The sequence below is a fragment of the Ursus maritimus genome, unplaced genomic scaffold (assembly GCF_017311325.1).
Source record: "Ursus maritimus isolate PB19 unplaced genomic scaffold, ASM1731132v1 scaffold_14, whole genome shotgun sequence".
Taxonomy (NCBI): Eukaryota; Metazoa; Chordata; class Mammalia; order Carnivora; family Ursidae; genus Ursus; species Ursus maritimus.
Window position 1 is genome coordinate 33,407,602 of NW_024423786.1, and position 16,174 is coordinate 33,423,775.

The 16,174-nt window shown below is 36.5% G+C and overlaps 1 protein-coding gene across 13 annotated transcripts in view; it reads right to left on the reverse strand.

Annotated features, from left to right (window-relative positions):
• Positions 1-16,174, reverse strand: part of CCDC66 (coiled-coil domain containing 66) — a 52,662-nt gene that overhangs the window by 11,064 nt on the left and 25,424 nt on the right. For 12 of the 13 annotated variants that reach the window (XM_008703637.2, XM_040628667.1, XM_008703641.2 and 9 more), the window contains 6 exons: positions 14,836-14,967; positions 14,185-14,435; positions 13,880-13,964; positions 12,878-13,039; positions 9,474-9,618; positions 8,261-8,347 (listed from right to left, as the gene is read on the reverse strand). In XM_008703637.2, coding sequence (XP_008701859.1) covers positions 8,261-8,347; positions 9,474-9,618; positions 12,878-13,039; positions 13,880-13,964; positions 14,185-14,435; positions 14,836-14,967 — 862 coding nt within the window. The remainder of the gene's footprint in view (positions 1-8,260; positions 8,348-9,473; positions 9,619-12,877; positions 13,040-13,879; positions 13,965-14,184; positions 14,436-14,835; positions 14,968-16,174) is intronic. The other variant, XM_008703639.2, reaches the window with a different exon arrangement.

Genomic DNA, 16,174 nt, shown 5'->3' on the forward strand with positions numbered 1-16,174 from the left:
ATCTGCAGTGTTTCTATACACTAAAACTTAGAGCAATTAAGAAAAAAAATCCCACTTGCAATTGCATCAAAAATAAAATACCTAGGAATAAATTTAACCAAGGATGTGAAAAACCTGTACAATGAAAAACGATAAGACATTACTAAAAGAAACTGAAGAATACATAAATAAATGCAAAGACATTCCATGCTCACTGACTGGAAAAATTAATATTCTTAAAATATCTGTACTGTCCAAAGCAATCTGCAGAGTCATTGCAATTCCTATCAAAATTCCAATGGCATTTTTCAACAGAAATAGAACAATCCCAAGATTTCTATGCAAACAAAAGACCCTAAATAACCAAAGCAACTGTGGGAAAGAACAAAGCTGGAGGCATCACAGTACCTGATTTCAAACTACATCACAAAGCTATAGTAATCAAAATAGTATGTCACTGACATAAAAACAGACCCAGATCAAAAGAACAGAACAGGGTGCCAAGAAATAAATCCACACTTACACAGACAGTTAATTTACAACAAAGGAGCAAAAAATACACAATGGGGAAAGAACAGTCTCTTCAGTAAACAGTGCTGGGAAAACTCGACAGTCAAATGCAAAATAATGAAACTGGACTACTATCTTATACTATACACAAAAATGAGCTCAAAATAGATTAAAAACTTGAATAAAGGACCTGAGACAAAACCCCTAGAATTGAAAACATAGGTAGTAAACTCCTTGACATTGATGTTGGCAAAGATTTTTTTAATCTGAGTCCAAAAGCAAAGGGAACAAAAGTAAAAGTAAACAAGTAAGACTGTATCAAACCAAAAACATTCTTCACAGCAAAGGGCAAAGGAAACCAACAAAATGAAAAGGCAACCTACTAAATTGGAGAAAATATTTGCAAATGATATATCTGATAAGGGGTTAATATCCAAAATACATAAAGAAATCATACAATGCAATAGCAAAAGCAAAGATACAATCTGATTTTTAAAATGGGCAGAAGATCTGAACAATTTTCCAAAGAAAACCTGCAGATGGCTAAGAGCTACGTAAGAAGATGCTCAACATCACTAATCATCAGGGAAATGAAAATCAAAACCACAGTGAGATATGGCCTCATACCAGTCAGAATGTTGAGTATCAAAAAGAGAAGAAATGACAAGAATTGGCAAGGAGGTGGAGAAAAGGGAACCCTCATGCCCTGTTGGTGGAGGTTGTAAATTGGTAAATTTCCACTATGGAAAACAGTATAAAGTTCCTCAAAAAATTAAAAGAACTACTACCACGTGATCCAGCAATTCCACCTCAGGGTATATATAGGACACTAACTCAAAAAGATATATGCACTCCCATGTTCACTGGAGCATTATTTACAATAGTAAAGACATGGAAGCAACCTAAGTGTCAGACAAATATAAAGAAAATGTAGTGTGTGCACACACACAAAAGAATATTATCCAGCCATAAAAACAAATGAAATCTTGCCATTTGTGACCACATGGATGGACCTTGAGGGCATTATGCTAAGAAAAAAAAGAGAAAGAAGAATACCATAACGATCTTACTTATATGTGGAATCTTAAAAACTATATATATATACACACCAAACAAAACAAAACAAAACAAAACCACACAGATGCTCATAGATAGGGATATTTTTGCCAAAGGCAGCAGTGCGAGGGGAAGGAAAGGCAAAATGGGTGAAGAGTCACAAGGTACAAATTCCAGTTTATAAGTCATGGGGATGTAATGTACAACACAGTGACTATAGTTAATAAGAATTCCACAATTAAGAGAATAAATCTTAAAAGATCTCATCACAAGAAAAAAATTTTGTAACTGATGGTGATGAATGTTAACTAGACTTACTGTGACCACTTTGCAGCATACACAAATATAGAATCATTATGTTACACACCTGAAACTAATGATATATGTCAATTATCCCTGGATTTCAAAAAGCGAAAAGTTAAAGGGATTTCCTGGATCAATCAAAATAAAGCTATTAAAAAAAAATTTCCCAGGGGCGCCTGGGTGGCACAGCAGTTAAGCGTCTGCCTTCGGCTCAGGGAGTGATCCCGGCGTTACGGGATCAAGCCCCACGTCAGGCTCCTCCACTATGAGCCTGCTTCTTCCTCTCCCACTCCCCCTGCTTGTGTTCCCTCTCTCGCTGGCTGTCTCTATCTCTGTCAAATAAATAAAATCTTAAAAAAAAAAAAAAAAAATTTCCCAGAAAGATACGTAAAAGATTGAAAGGATTCACAGTAAGCATGGAGACCTATAATAATGCCCAACATGGGTATTACCTTATCACATTTTTAAAAAATCAAAATAAACACATGAGGGTGCTTGGGTGGCTCAGTTGGTTAATCGTCTGCCTTTGGCTCAGGTCATAATCCCAGGGTCCTGGGACTGAGCCCTGCATCTGGCTCCCTACCCAGTGGGGAGCCTGCTTCTCCCTCTCCTGCTCACCCTTCCCCCTGCTTGTACACTTGCTTGCTCTCTCTCAAATAAATAAAATCTTAAATAAGATGAACACATGAAAAAATGTTCAACATCATTGGTCACTGGGGAAATGTAAATCAAAACCACAATCACATACCACTTTATAACCATGAGAGTAGTAAGTGTAGGTGAACATGCAAGAGAAACTGCATACAGTGCTAATGGAAATATAAAATGACAGAGTTTGGAAAACTTTTACAATTCCTCAAATGCTAAACATACAGTTATATATGACTCAGCAATGCTACTCTTCTCTCCCAAGAGACCTGAAAATATGTCTTACATAAGTTCTGTATTAGTGTTCATAGTGTATCTTTAATAGCCAAAAAGCAGGATTAACCCAAATGTCCACCAACTGATGAAGGAATAAACATAATGTGGTATATGCATAAAATGGAATATTATGCAGTGATGAAAAAGAATGATGTACTGCTACATGTTACAACATGATGAGCCTTAAAACATTACACTAAGTGAAAGAATCCAGGCACAAAATACCACATATGGTATGATTCCAATTTATGAAATGTCTAGAATAGACAAATCTAGAGTAACAGAAAGTAGATTAGTGGTTACCTAAGACTGGAGACAAGGGAGAAGATGGAGAACGACTGCTGATGAACACAGGGGTTCTTTTTGGGGGTGATAAAAATGTTCTAAAATTCATTGTGGGGATGGTTGCATAACTCTAAATAAACTCTAATTGTACTCTTTAAAAAAACACTGCATCATAAGTTTTATTTGAGCACATTATAGATGACAACTTCCTTCTTCCTGGGGAAGGAAACAGTCATCCAAACCTGGGAAGCACAGAGAACTCCCATCAAACTCAACAAAAGCCCACCAACACCAAGACACAGCACAGTAAAATCTGCAATATACAGAGGTAAGGAAAGAATCCTGCAAGCAGCAAGGGAAAAGAAATCCCTAACCTACAAAGGAAGACAAATCAGGTAGTAGTAGATCTCTCCAAAGAAACCTGGCAGGCCAGAAAAGAGTGGCTTGATATATTCAAGGTGCTGAAGGGGAAAAATATGCCGTCAAGAATACTTATCCATCAAGGTTGTCATCTAGAATAGAAGGAGATCAAGAGCTTCCCAAACAAAAACTAAAGGAGTTCATGATGACTAAACTACCACCCCACAAAAAGTATTAAAGAGGACCCTTTAAGTGGGAAAGAAAGACCAAAAGCAACAAAAGCTGGAAAGAAACAGAGAAAATCTCCAGAAACAGCAACTTTACAGGCAATACAATGGCACTACATTCTTATCTATAAATAATTACTCTGAATGTAAATGAACTAAATGCCCCAATCAAAAGATATAAAGTATCAGAATGGATATAAAAAAAACCACACACACCCCCCCCATCTATATGCTGCTTACAAGAAACTCATTTTAGACCTAAAGACACCTGCAGATTGAAAGTGAGGTGATAAAGAACAAACTATCATGCTAACAGAAGTCAAAAGAAAGCCAGAGTAGCCATATTTATACCAAACTAGATTTTGAACCAAAAAACGTAACGAGATAAAGAAGGGTACTATCTCATAAACAAGGGGTCTAACAACAAGAAGATCTAACAATTGTAAATATTTACGCCCCCAACTTGGGAGCACCCAAAGATATAAATCAATTAATAACAAACATAAGGAAACTCAGTAATAGCAACGGGAGACTTTAATACACCACTTACAGCAATGGACAGATTAAGCAGAAAATCAAAAGGGAACAATGGCTTTGAATGATACACTGGACCAGAGGGACTTAACAGACATATTCAGAACATTTCATCCTAAAGCAGAATACACATTCTTTTTGAGGGCACATGGAACATTCTCCAGAATAGATCACATACTGGATCACAAATCAGGCCTTCAACAAAGTACAAAAAGACTGAGATCATACCATGCATATTTTCAGACCACAATGCTATGAAACCTGAAGTCAACCACAAGAAAAAATTTGGAAAGACCACAAACACATGGAGGTTAAAGAATGTCCTACTAAAGAAAGAGGAGGTTAACCAGGAAATTAAAGAAGAAATTTTAAAAAATGCATGGAAGCAAATGAAAACACAACAGTCCAAAACCTCTGGGATGCAGCAAAGGTGGTTGTAAGAGGAAAGTATACTGCAATACAAGCCTACATCAAGAAGCAAGAAAAATCTCAAATATACAACCTAACCTTACACCTAAAAGAGCTAGAAAAGGAACAGCAAATAAAGCCTAAAGCAGCAGAAGAAAGGAAATAATAAAGATAAGAGCAGAGATAAAAAATAGTAGAAAAGATCAATGAAACTAAAATCTGTTTCTCTGAAAGAATAAAACTGATAAACCCCTGGCCAGACTTATCAAAACGAGAAGAGAAAGGACCCAAATAAATTAAATCACAAATGAAAGAAGAGAGATCACAACCAACACCACAGAACTACAAACAACTATTACAAACAATAGTAAGAGACTATTATGAAAAATCATATGCCAACAAAATAAGCATCTGGAAGAAATGGATAAATTCTTAGAAACATACAAACTGCCAAAACTGAAACAGGAAGAAAAAAATTTGAATAGACCCATAACCAGCAAAGAAAATGAATGAGTAATCAAAAATCTCCCAAATTCAAAAGTCTAGGGCCAGATGGCTTCCCAGAATTCTACCAGACATTTGAAGAAAAGTTAATACACATTCTTCTCAAACAGTTCCAAAAAAAGAGAAATGGAAAGAAAACTTCCAAACTCATTCTATGAGGCATTACCTTGATTCCAAAACCAAAGACCCCACCAAAAAGGAAAATTATAGGCCAATACACTTGATGAACACAGATGTGAAAATTCTCAACAAGACACTAGCAAATCAACTTCAACAGTACATTAAAAGAATTATTCACCATGATCAAGTGGGATTTATTCCTGGACTGCAGGGATGGTTCAATATTTACAGATGAGTCAACATGATACACCACATTAATAAAAGAAAGGATAAGAAACATATGATCCTCTCAACTGATGCAGAAAAAGCATTTGACAAGGTACAGCATACTTTTTTGATTAAAACTCTTCACAGTGTAGGGATAGAGGGAACATACCTCAATATCAAAGAAGCCATATACAAAAAGCCCACAGCAAATATCATTCTCAATGGGGAAAACCTGAGAGCTTTTCCCCATGGTCAGGAATACAGCAGGAATGTCCACTATCACCACTGTCGTTCAACATAGTACTAGAAGTCCTAACCTCAGCAATCAGACACCAAAAAGAAATAAAAGGCATCCAAATTGGCAAAGAAGTCACTCTCACTCTTTGCAGATGACATGATACTCTATGTAGAAAACTCAAAAGATTCCACCCCAAAATTGCTAGCACTCATACAGGAATTCAGCAAAGTGGCAGGATATAAAATCAATGCACAGAAATCAGTTGCATTTCTATATACTAACAATGAGACAGAAGAAAGAGAAATTAAGGAGTCAATCCCATTTACAATTGCACCAAAAGCTATGATACTTAGGAATAAACCTAACCAAATAGGCAAAGGATCTGTACTCAGAAAACTACAGAACACTCATGAAAGAAATTGAGAAAGACAAAGATATGGAAACACATTCCATGCTCGTGGACTGGAAGAACAAATACTGTTAAAATGTCTATGCTACCTAGAGCAATCCACACATTCAATGCAATCTCTATCAAAATACCATCAACTTTTTTCACAGAGCTGGAACAAATAATCCTGTAATTTGTATGGAACCAGAAAAGACCCCAAACAGCCAAAGCAATCTTGAAAAAGAAAACAAAAGCTGGTGGCATCACAATGCCAGACTTCAAGCTCTTATTACAAAGCTATACTCATCAAGACAGTACGGTACTGGCACAAAACAGACACACAGATCAACAGAACAGAATAGAGAACCCAGAAATGGACCCTCAACTCTATGGTCAACTAATCTTCAACAAAGCAGGAAAAAATATCCAATGGAAAAAACACAGTCTCTTCAACAAATGGTGTTGGGAGAACTGGACAGCAACATGCAGAAGAATGAAACTGGACCACTTTCATACACCACACACAAAGATAAATTCGAAATGGGTGAAAGACCTAAATGTGAGACGGGAATCCATCAAAAGCCTAGAGTAGAACATAGGCAGCAACTTCTTTGACCTCAGCCATAGCAACTTATTAGACATGTCTCTAGAGGCAAGGGAAACAAAAGCAAAAATGAACTATTGGGACTTCATCAAGGTAAAAAGCTTCTGCACAGCGAAGAAAACAATCAACAAAACTAAAAGGCAACCTAGAGAATGGGAGAACATATTTGCAAATGATGTGTCCAAAAAAGGGTTAGTATCCAAAATCTATAAAGAACTTATCAAACTCAACACCCCAAAAATGAATAATCCAGTTAAGAAATGGGCAAAAGGGGCGCCTGGGTGGCTCAGTCACTTAAGCGTCTGCCTTCGGCTCAAGTCATAATCCTGGAGTCCTGGGATCAAGTCCTGCCATCGGGCAGCCTGCTCAGCAGAGAGCTGCCTTCTCCCTCTCCCTGCTGCTCCCCCTGCTTGTGCTCCCTCTCTCTAATAAATTTAAAAATCTTAAAAAAAAGAAAAAAGAAATGGGCAGAAGACACGAACAGACATTTTTCCAAAGACATATAGATGCCTAATAAGCACATGAAAAGATGCTCAACTTCACTCATTATCAGGAGAATACAAACCAAAACCATGATGAGATACCACCTCACACCTGTCAAAACGGCTAAAATTAATGGCACAGGAAACAACAGATGTTGGCAGGTATGTGGAGAAAGGGGAACCCTCTTACACTGTTGATGAGACTGCAAACTGATGCAGCCACTCTGGAAAACTGTATGGCGGTTCCTCAAAAAGTTAAAAACAGATTTACCCTATGACCCAGCAATTGCACTACTAGGCATTTACCCAAAGGACACAAAAAATACTGATTCAAAGGGGCAGATGCACCCTGTTTATAGCAGCATTATCAACTATAGCCAAAATATGGAAAGAGCCCAGGTGTCCATCGACTGATTAATGGATAAAGAAGATGGTATATTACTCAGCCATCAAGAAGAATGAAATTCTGCCATTTGCAATGACCTGGATGGAACTAGAAGGTATTGCGGCACCTGGGTGGCTCAGTCAGTTCAATGTCTGCCTTCAGCTCAGGTCATGATCTCAGGGTCCTGGGATCGAGCCCGACATCGGGCTCCCTGCTCAGCGGGGAGTCTGCCTCTCCCTCTCCTCCCTCTGCTTCTCCCTTCTGCTTCTGCTCTCTCTCTTGCTCTCCCTCTCTCTCAAATAAATAAGAAAAAAAACAAAAACAAAATGAGGGGTTATAGAGGGAGGTGTGTGGGGGAACGGGCTAAATGGGTAATGGGTATTTAGGAGAGCACTTGTGATGCACACTGGGTATTATATGTAAGTGATGAAACACTAAATTCTACATCTGAAACAACGTCACCATATATATTAACTAGAATTTAAATAAAAACTTGAAGAAAAAAAAAAACCCAAAACATTGCATTGTATCCTTTAAAAGGTTAACTTTATGCTATGTGAATTAAGCCTCAATAAAACTGTTGCAGAGAAATTAAAAATCAAGAGATCCCTTTATTTTCTAATTTTTATTGAAAATTTTGGTGAATTCATTTTTAAACAGAGCTCAATTCTAAATTGATCTTAATTCTAACTGTGATGTTAATTTTAAGTAAATTTTAAACCAAATCACAACTTTTAAACAAATACCTGTTTGTACAGCAGTATCCTTTTTGGGAGAGGTTGCAGAATTGGTACATGTATTCTTTTTACCACTGACATCATCCAAGCCATGTCCTAAATTTGAAATGTTGTTAGTAGATGCATTATATTCCACTTTTATCAACTGGCAAGAGAAATATATTATCCAACATAATGACAGTTCAGAAAGAGTAACAGAAAGTATGTGTAGCAGCAACTAAATACACACAAGATTTTTAGTGCAATCAGTGTGAACACTGCAATAAAAATGTAAAAGGGCTATCCTAAAGTTTCTTACAAAAAGTGACCTGCATTTTTATCCCATACTGAATACAGGGGGAGATCACTTCATAGATTTCTCTAAAAAAACCGGGCAAAAAAAATATACATTTTACCTACTGTAAGCAAAACATAAGAAAATTTATGTAAAATGGGAAACAAACGCAGAAGAAAAATTATTAAATTTCCTTACTACTTACAGCCCATTGACAAGTCCTTGAAATAGACAGTGACATTCCTCTAGGAACTCAACTGCCTGGATGTTGACACTTTGCTAAGGGCAAAAGGCAATCTTAGCCCAACCCCCACAATCCTGTAAGTCTACTTTAAGATAAAAAAAATTCCTTCGGAAACTTCCTTTATCTCTACCGCCGTCCCGGCCCCCGATACATGTTGACAATCATCCCCCAATCATATGATCCACTGATATAATCTGAAGGGTCTCATAACTAAGGTTTTATCAGACAGTAATAAATGACCTTTTCCCAACAATAGCTAGCCCCCTCAAGGTCCTGGAAACCTTGCTTTCAAATTCCTTAGAAACTTACACTGTCCCTAACCCTGCACAACTTGAAAGTATATAATGAGCCACTCCTCATGACCCTAAGTGCTGCTCTTTCTGCCCACAGGTCCTGTCCCCGTGCTTTAATAAAACCACCTTTTTGCACCAAAGGTATCTCAAGAATTCTTTCTTGGCTGTCAGCTTTGAACCCTAACATCTTTCCTATATCGTAAAAGATTATTGGGAAGTGTAACATTATTTAATTCTGCTCTTAAGGCAATTTCCCAAATAAAATAAGCATTATGAAGTTACATTAGTTCAAGGTCTGAAATTCCTTAAACAATATTCAGTCAACAGGCGTGTTAAAGGTATTAAAAAGAGGCAGTTATTTAAAATCCTCTTCAAAAGATATTATAAGTAAAATTCTAGTGAAGTGCTTACCGCCAAGATTTTTAATCAATCCAGAAGTGTCATGTCCCTTTTGAGCCAGTTCTCGGATTCTCTGTTCTTGTTTCAGCCTCTGTGCTAGCTCCTGTGCTCTCTGCATCGTCTGGAATAGCTCATTTGTCTTGAGAGTCATGATTTCCTGTTAATATTGAAGTGCACAAAATTATTAAATATAATCATCAAACACGTATAGACTTGACTACTCTGAGCAGATAAGCTCCTACTATGTGCCAGGCGCTATTCAAGATACTGGGAGAACCAGTCAACAGGGCAAAGTTTCTCGCTTTTGGAGCTTACATTTTAGTATCATATTCTACAGCTGTATTAGACCACAAATATAAGAACTCTTTTTACCCACTGAAGTTTATAGTAATAGTTTTCAAAGTTTCTAAAACCAGTGGTCATTTCCATCAGAATTCCATTAAGATTAAAAATAGATTATTAAGAGGTAAAATACAAGGTTTATGGCCATTTCTTGCAATTCAAACAAATGATCCTTTGACTTTTTCACGTACATAGTTATTTCATAGGAGTAGTTGGCTCAACCTATTCAACATGACGAAATTAAACCCAGACCATCTGCTGCTTCATCAGCTAAGTGTTGAGTGAAGGCTGAAAATGGGAAATATCAAGAAAATGCAGACTCTGGGCTCCATCTCCCAGGGCCAGGGGAAATGCTCTATGCTCTACTCTAAACCTCACAAATCCCTGGCAATCACATGTCATTGTAGGATTTGCTCATGTCAGGTCAGCTCAAACATGGCACCTGACACAATCATACCTACGCTGCGTGTACCATTTAATAGAGATGTTCTCCTAGCTAACCAGGTATCTACTCTTTTTTAAAAAGGCTCTTATTTAGCACACAGGAAAACTCTGACACAGCAATAAAATGTATCATCAATCCCAGCCAATCACAGCAAATATATGCTCCTGTTCACTAATGGATACAGACAGAAAGGCCAATCATTTCTTTTAACACATCTAGAATATTTATTAAAAATCATTGCTTAGAGGGGCGCCTGGGTGGCTCAGTCGTTAAGCGTCTGCCTTTGGCTCAGGGTGTGATCCCGGCGTTCTGGGATAAAGCCCTGCATCAGGCTCCTCCACTGGGAGCCTGCTTCTTCCTCGCCCGCTCCCCCTGCTTATGTTCCCTCTCTCGCTGGCTGTCTCTCTCTCTGTCAAATAAATACATAAAATCTTTAAAAAAATATATACATATCATTGCTTAGAAAACATTTCAAAATGAAGCACATGGATAACTTTTGTCCTGTACTGTATTGGCCTTTCTTAGCAGAGGAAAAAACCCAAGCAATACAGCATTTGTGAAGCAATCCCTTAAAATAATTAAACCTTCTCTAGCTTTTCCCTTTCATTCATAACCTTTATAAATGCAAAACTTCAGTGTTTCTGCATACACCTTCAAAATTTCAAAATACATGCAAATGTTCAACTTCTGATTATTTTTCCTTTAAAAATACATCCATTTTTATTCTATAATGTTATTTATAATATAAATACTACCATGTTCATGGACTGAAAGTATTATAATGTCTATTCTACTCAAAGCAATCCACAGAGTCAATGTAATCCCTATCAAAATACCAATAGTATTTTCCATAGAACTAGAACAAATAATCTTAAAATCTTTATGGAACCACAAAGGACCCCAAATAGCCAAAGCAATTTTGAGGAAGCAGAACAAAGCTGAAGGTATCACAATCTCAGATTTCAAGTCATATATGCTACAAAGCTAGTACTCAAAATAGTATAGTAATGGCACAAAACAGATCAGTAGAAGAGGACAGATGGCCCAGGAATAAAACCATGTTTAGATGGTCAACTAATCTATGACAAAGGCGGCAAGAATATGCAATGGGTAAGACAGTCTCTTCAACAAAAAAGGCTGGGAAAACCGGACAGTTACATGCACAAGAATGAAACTGGATTTTCTTCCACCATACACAAAAATAAACTCAAATAGATCTAAACTGTGAGACCTAAAACCATAAAACTCCTTAAAGAAAACATAAGCAGTAACCTCTTGGACCTCAGCCTTATCAACGTTTTTTTAGATCTGTCTCCTCAGGCAAGGGAAATAAAAGCACAAATAAACTGTTGGAGATTACATCAAAATAAAAAGCTTCTACACAACAAAAGAAACCATCCACAAAACAACACAACAAATTACTAAATGGGAGAAGATATTAGCAAACAATAAATGTGAAAAGGAGTTAATAAACAAAATACACAAAAGAACTAATGTAACTCAACATCAAAACCCCAAATTCATTTTATTTCAAGACAGAGAGCATGAGCACATGAATGGGGGAGAGGGGCCAAGGAAGGGCGGATGGAGAGAATCTTAAGCAGGCTCCACATTGGGCTTCATCTCACGACCCAGTAAGCATGACCTGAACTGAAATCAAGAGTCAGACACTTAACCAACTGAGCCACCCTGGTGTCCCCCCCCCCCAAAATAATCTGATTTTTAAAAAAGGGCAGGGGACCCAAACAAACATTTTCCCAAAGCATACAAATGGCTAACAGACACAGGAAAAGATGCTCAACATCACTAATCATCAGGGAAATGCAAATCAAAACCATAATTATATCATCTCACCCTAGTCAGCATAGTTAGTATCAAAAAGATTAGAAACAACAAGTGTTGGTGAGGATGTACAGAAAAGGAACCCTCCTGCACTACTGGTGGGAATGGAAATCAGTATAACCTCTGTGGAAAACAGTATGGACCTTCCTCAAAAAATTAGAAGTAGATCACATGATCCAGTAATTCCACTACAGAGTATTTACCGAAAAGAAACAAAAGATATATGCACCTGTACGTTTACTGCAGCATTATTTACAATAGCCAAGATATGCAAGCAGCCCAAGTGTCCATGAGCAGATGAATAGATAAAGAAGATGTGGTATATACAAAAAGTAGAGTATTATTCCATAAAAAAGAATGAGATCTTGCCATCTGCAGTAACATGGATGGGCACAGAGGGTATTATGCTCAATGAAATAAGTCAGATGGGAAAGACAAATACTATATGAAGTCACTACATGTGGAATCTAAAAAGATAAAATGAAAAGCAAAAAACCCCAAACAAACACAAAAAGAGACCCACAAACCAGTACCGGGGAAGCAGGGGTTAGTAAATGAGGGAAGAGGAGTGGGAGATACAGACTTCCAGTTATGAAATGAAGAAGTCATAGGGATAAAAGCTACAGCACAGGAATACAGTCAATGGTACTATAATATTGTGTATGGTATGCTTGTGAAGACAGCATAACATACAGGACTCTTGAATCACTGTTGCTGTACACCTGAAACTAATGTACCACTGTGTGTCAACTATATTTCAATAAAAATTTTTTAAATATATACTTACTTCCTTTTGTTTTTGCTTAAGTATGTCTTGTTCATACTGTTTCTGCATCTCTTCTCGTTCCCGTGCTAAGCGACGCTCCTCTTCTTCTTCTTCCTTCTTTCTTTGCTGTTCTTCCAGCTGCTTCTTCCTGCGTTTCTCTTCTACCTGAGCAGTGATGGCTTTCTAGTTATAAATCATAAATCATAAAAAGCACTGTCACAAATTTAAAAAACCCATTTGAAGCATTTGTATTTCTAAAATAAGTTTATCAGTAGCAGATAATATATAATATAGTATTACATATATAAATAAAGTTAAAATGTCAAATTTCCAATGTATTTGTCCCATCTCTCGTCTGTCAAATTCTATATGATTTTCTTTAACCAGAGGAGGGCTGTTAGAAGAAGTAATTCAAAAACAACTAAAGAAAAAAATCTCAGCACTTAGCATAGTGCCTGGTAAGTAGCAGTCGTTCTGTAATTCACTTACTGATTAAGACTAACAATATTAATTAAACTGAATTCTTCATGTATCAGAGGTTTTAAAGAATTATTCAGAATTTTAAGTCCCTTTAGTGTTAGACTAAAATTAGGAGAGAATTTTAATCTTAGTCTCCTTTCTTATATTATCTGCTAGATTTCTCAATCAGAATTCTACTTCAATGCCCTATATAGTTCCCTTAAAAGAACTAATTCTCATCCTAAACGAAATTCAGAAGAACTAAAAACATGAAAAAAAATAACCAGTACTAACTTTAGATTTAGTGCCATTTCATATATACAACTTACACAACATTAAAGACCTTCTCTTCTGGCAGGCTGTACTATGTGATACTGTCTGGTTCTCAGCATCAGTATAATTTTAATATTAATGCCAGCTGGAGTAAGAATTAGATTCATCACAGGACTGGAGAGGGCTTGTGCTGTACATTTATATTAGAATTTTAATTTCCATTTATTTAGATATCCACTGGCCATGACTAATACTTATTAATGCAAAGAACAGTATTTTACAATGCAATACCTGATGTTCTAACTGTTTCTGTCGTCGCCTGTCACGTTCTTCGATCTGAGCTGGATCCAAGAGAGCAGTCATAGAACGGAGAAAGCTGGCAAGACAGACACTTTAGCTATTCAAAACTCCCAAAAGGTAATTTTAACAAGATGCTAAATTATTTTTGTTTCAGATATATCCACTAGTCACTTCTACTTTAAAGAAAAATACCAAACCTGAAATCAATTAACACATATTATAAATATAACCACAGTCCTTTTAATAAAGCACACAGATTTTCTTAAACATTAATAAACACTGAAAAATAAACTTACTTTGTTTTCTGACTATTTGCCGTGGTTATATCTCTAACCGGTTTTGCTATATGCTCCTCCTCTGAAGGTTCGACCTGGCTTCCAGTTGTAGGTGTATAAACACTGCGGAGATCAGCCAGTTCCTGAGTGTCCGGAGAGACACAGAAGTACTCTGGTTGGTTGTGTGGTGACCGAGAGGACATTTGAGATTGAGAAGCAGGATAGTTCTTTAATGAATCAAAATGCATTGCCCATCTGTCATGTTCCTCACCCTAATCATGATAAATAAGAATTACTAAGAATTTTTCCAATTGTTCTCATGTATAAAGTCCTAAATGATAATCAAACACAATTTTTAAAAATCACCATAGAGCAGAATAAGCATCATAAAAATTAACGGAGCTACATTCTTTACTAATTCCATATCTACTTAGATAACTAACATGAAGAATATGAGAAATTCAAAGAATAAGGAAATTCCTAAAAAGTTATTTTTAAGAAACCATGCAAAATCATTAACTAAATGCAGTCAATAAAAGGTTTACAAGAGCAAATGTGTAATAATTTGAATACTGTAGTCTTGTCAAATAGTTTTAGGATACTTTTAGGTTTATGATTAAAGACTCAAATTATTTTTTCCCTTTATATCATCCACATAAATTTATAAGTTACCTTTGAAGATGTAATTTTTCCCTCTATTTTTCTTTGCCGATCATCTTCTATTTGCTTATTCAAATCTTCAATCCATTTCCTCTGCTGTTCTTGTTTCAAGGCACTGAAAGGGCGCTCCGGTGGTAATGCTTCCTAAACAACAGTCATCAAAACTATCTACAGCGGAGCTCTCTTTTTCTAACCACTTTATAAATCTTGCCAAAAATTTATACAGATTTAAGCAGAAAGGCATTTATCTCTAAGAGGAACAATAACTGTAAACAAAAAAATTTGAGTTATACAAAAATTAAACATGTATTTCAATTTTCAGAATATTTGTAACATATACTAGTAAAGAACAAGGAACTAAACGTAAAAAAAAAGTAATTTTCTAATGAAAAATAAATCCTTTATCTAAAATAATTATAAGATTTTTCAAAAGTCTATCCTAATAGTTTTGTTTACACTTTGAAAGGAGTTACTGATAATTTACAATAGATGAATATTGTTTTACATTTGGCTTCAGAATACAACAAATGTTGCCTTTGGACCAAGAGCCAGAAGGATGTAAGAGAGCCAGAGGTTTTCTCTTGAATCATGATGTCTTTCTAGGATATCCCTCTTTTCCATTCAATAAAAGGTTTACAAGAGCAAATGTAAGTGCTATAGCCCTATCACAGTCTATGACGTTTCAGTAAGAAAAACATACTGTGTTCAGGTTAAGTCCTTGAATTCTAAGAAAAAAACAAAAATTAAACAGTAGCATAAAAATTTGTTGCTTAATTTATGAGAATTTGGTATGCTCTAACAAAAAGAAAAGAACATATTCTTTTTTTTTTTTTTTAAAGATTTTATTTATTTATTCGACAGAGATAGAGACAGCCAGTGAGAGAGGGAACACGAGCAGGGGGAGTGGGAGAGGAAGAAGCAGGCTCACAGCAGAAGAGCCTGATGTGGGGCTCGATCCCATAACTCCGGGATCACACCCTGAGCCGAAGGCAGACGCTTAACCACTGTGCCACCCAGGCGCCCCGAAAAGAATATATTCTACTCAAATTGTCCTGAAAGGCAAAAGCTAAGCAACAAATACTTTATTATATGGAATAACTGCAAGACATAATTTAAAAAGTAGTTTGAATACTACAATGGCAATATACCTGATGTTACTTTCCGCCTTTGTTTTTATTTTATTTTTTAAAGATTTTATTTATTTATTTGACAGAGAGAGAGAGAGACAGCCAGCGAGAGGGAACACAAGCAGGGGGAGTGGGAGAGGAAGAATCAGGCTACCAGCCAAGGAGACTAATGCGGGGCTCAAACCCAGAATGCTGGGATCATGCCCTGAGCCAAAGGCAGACGC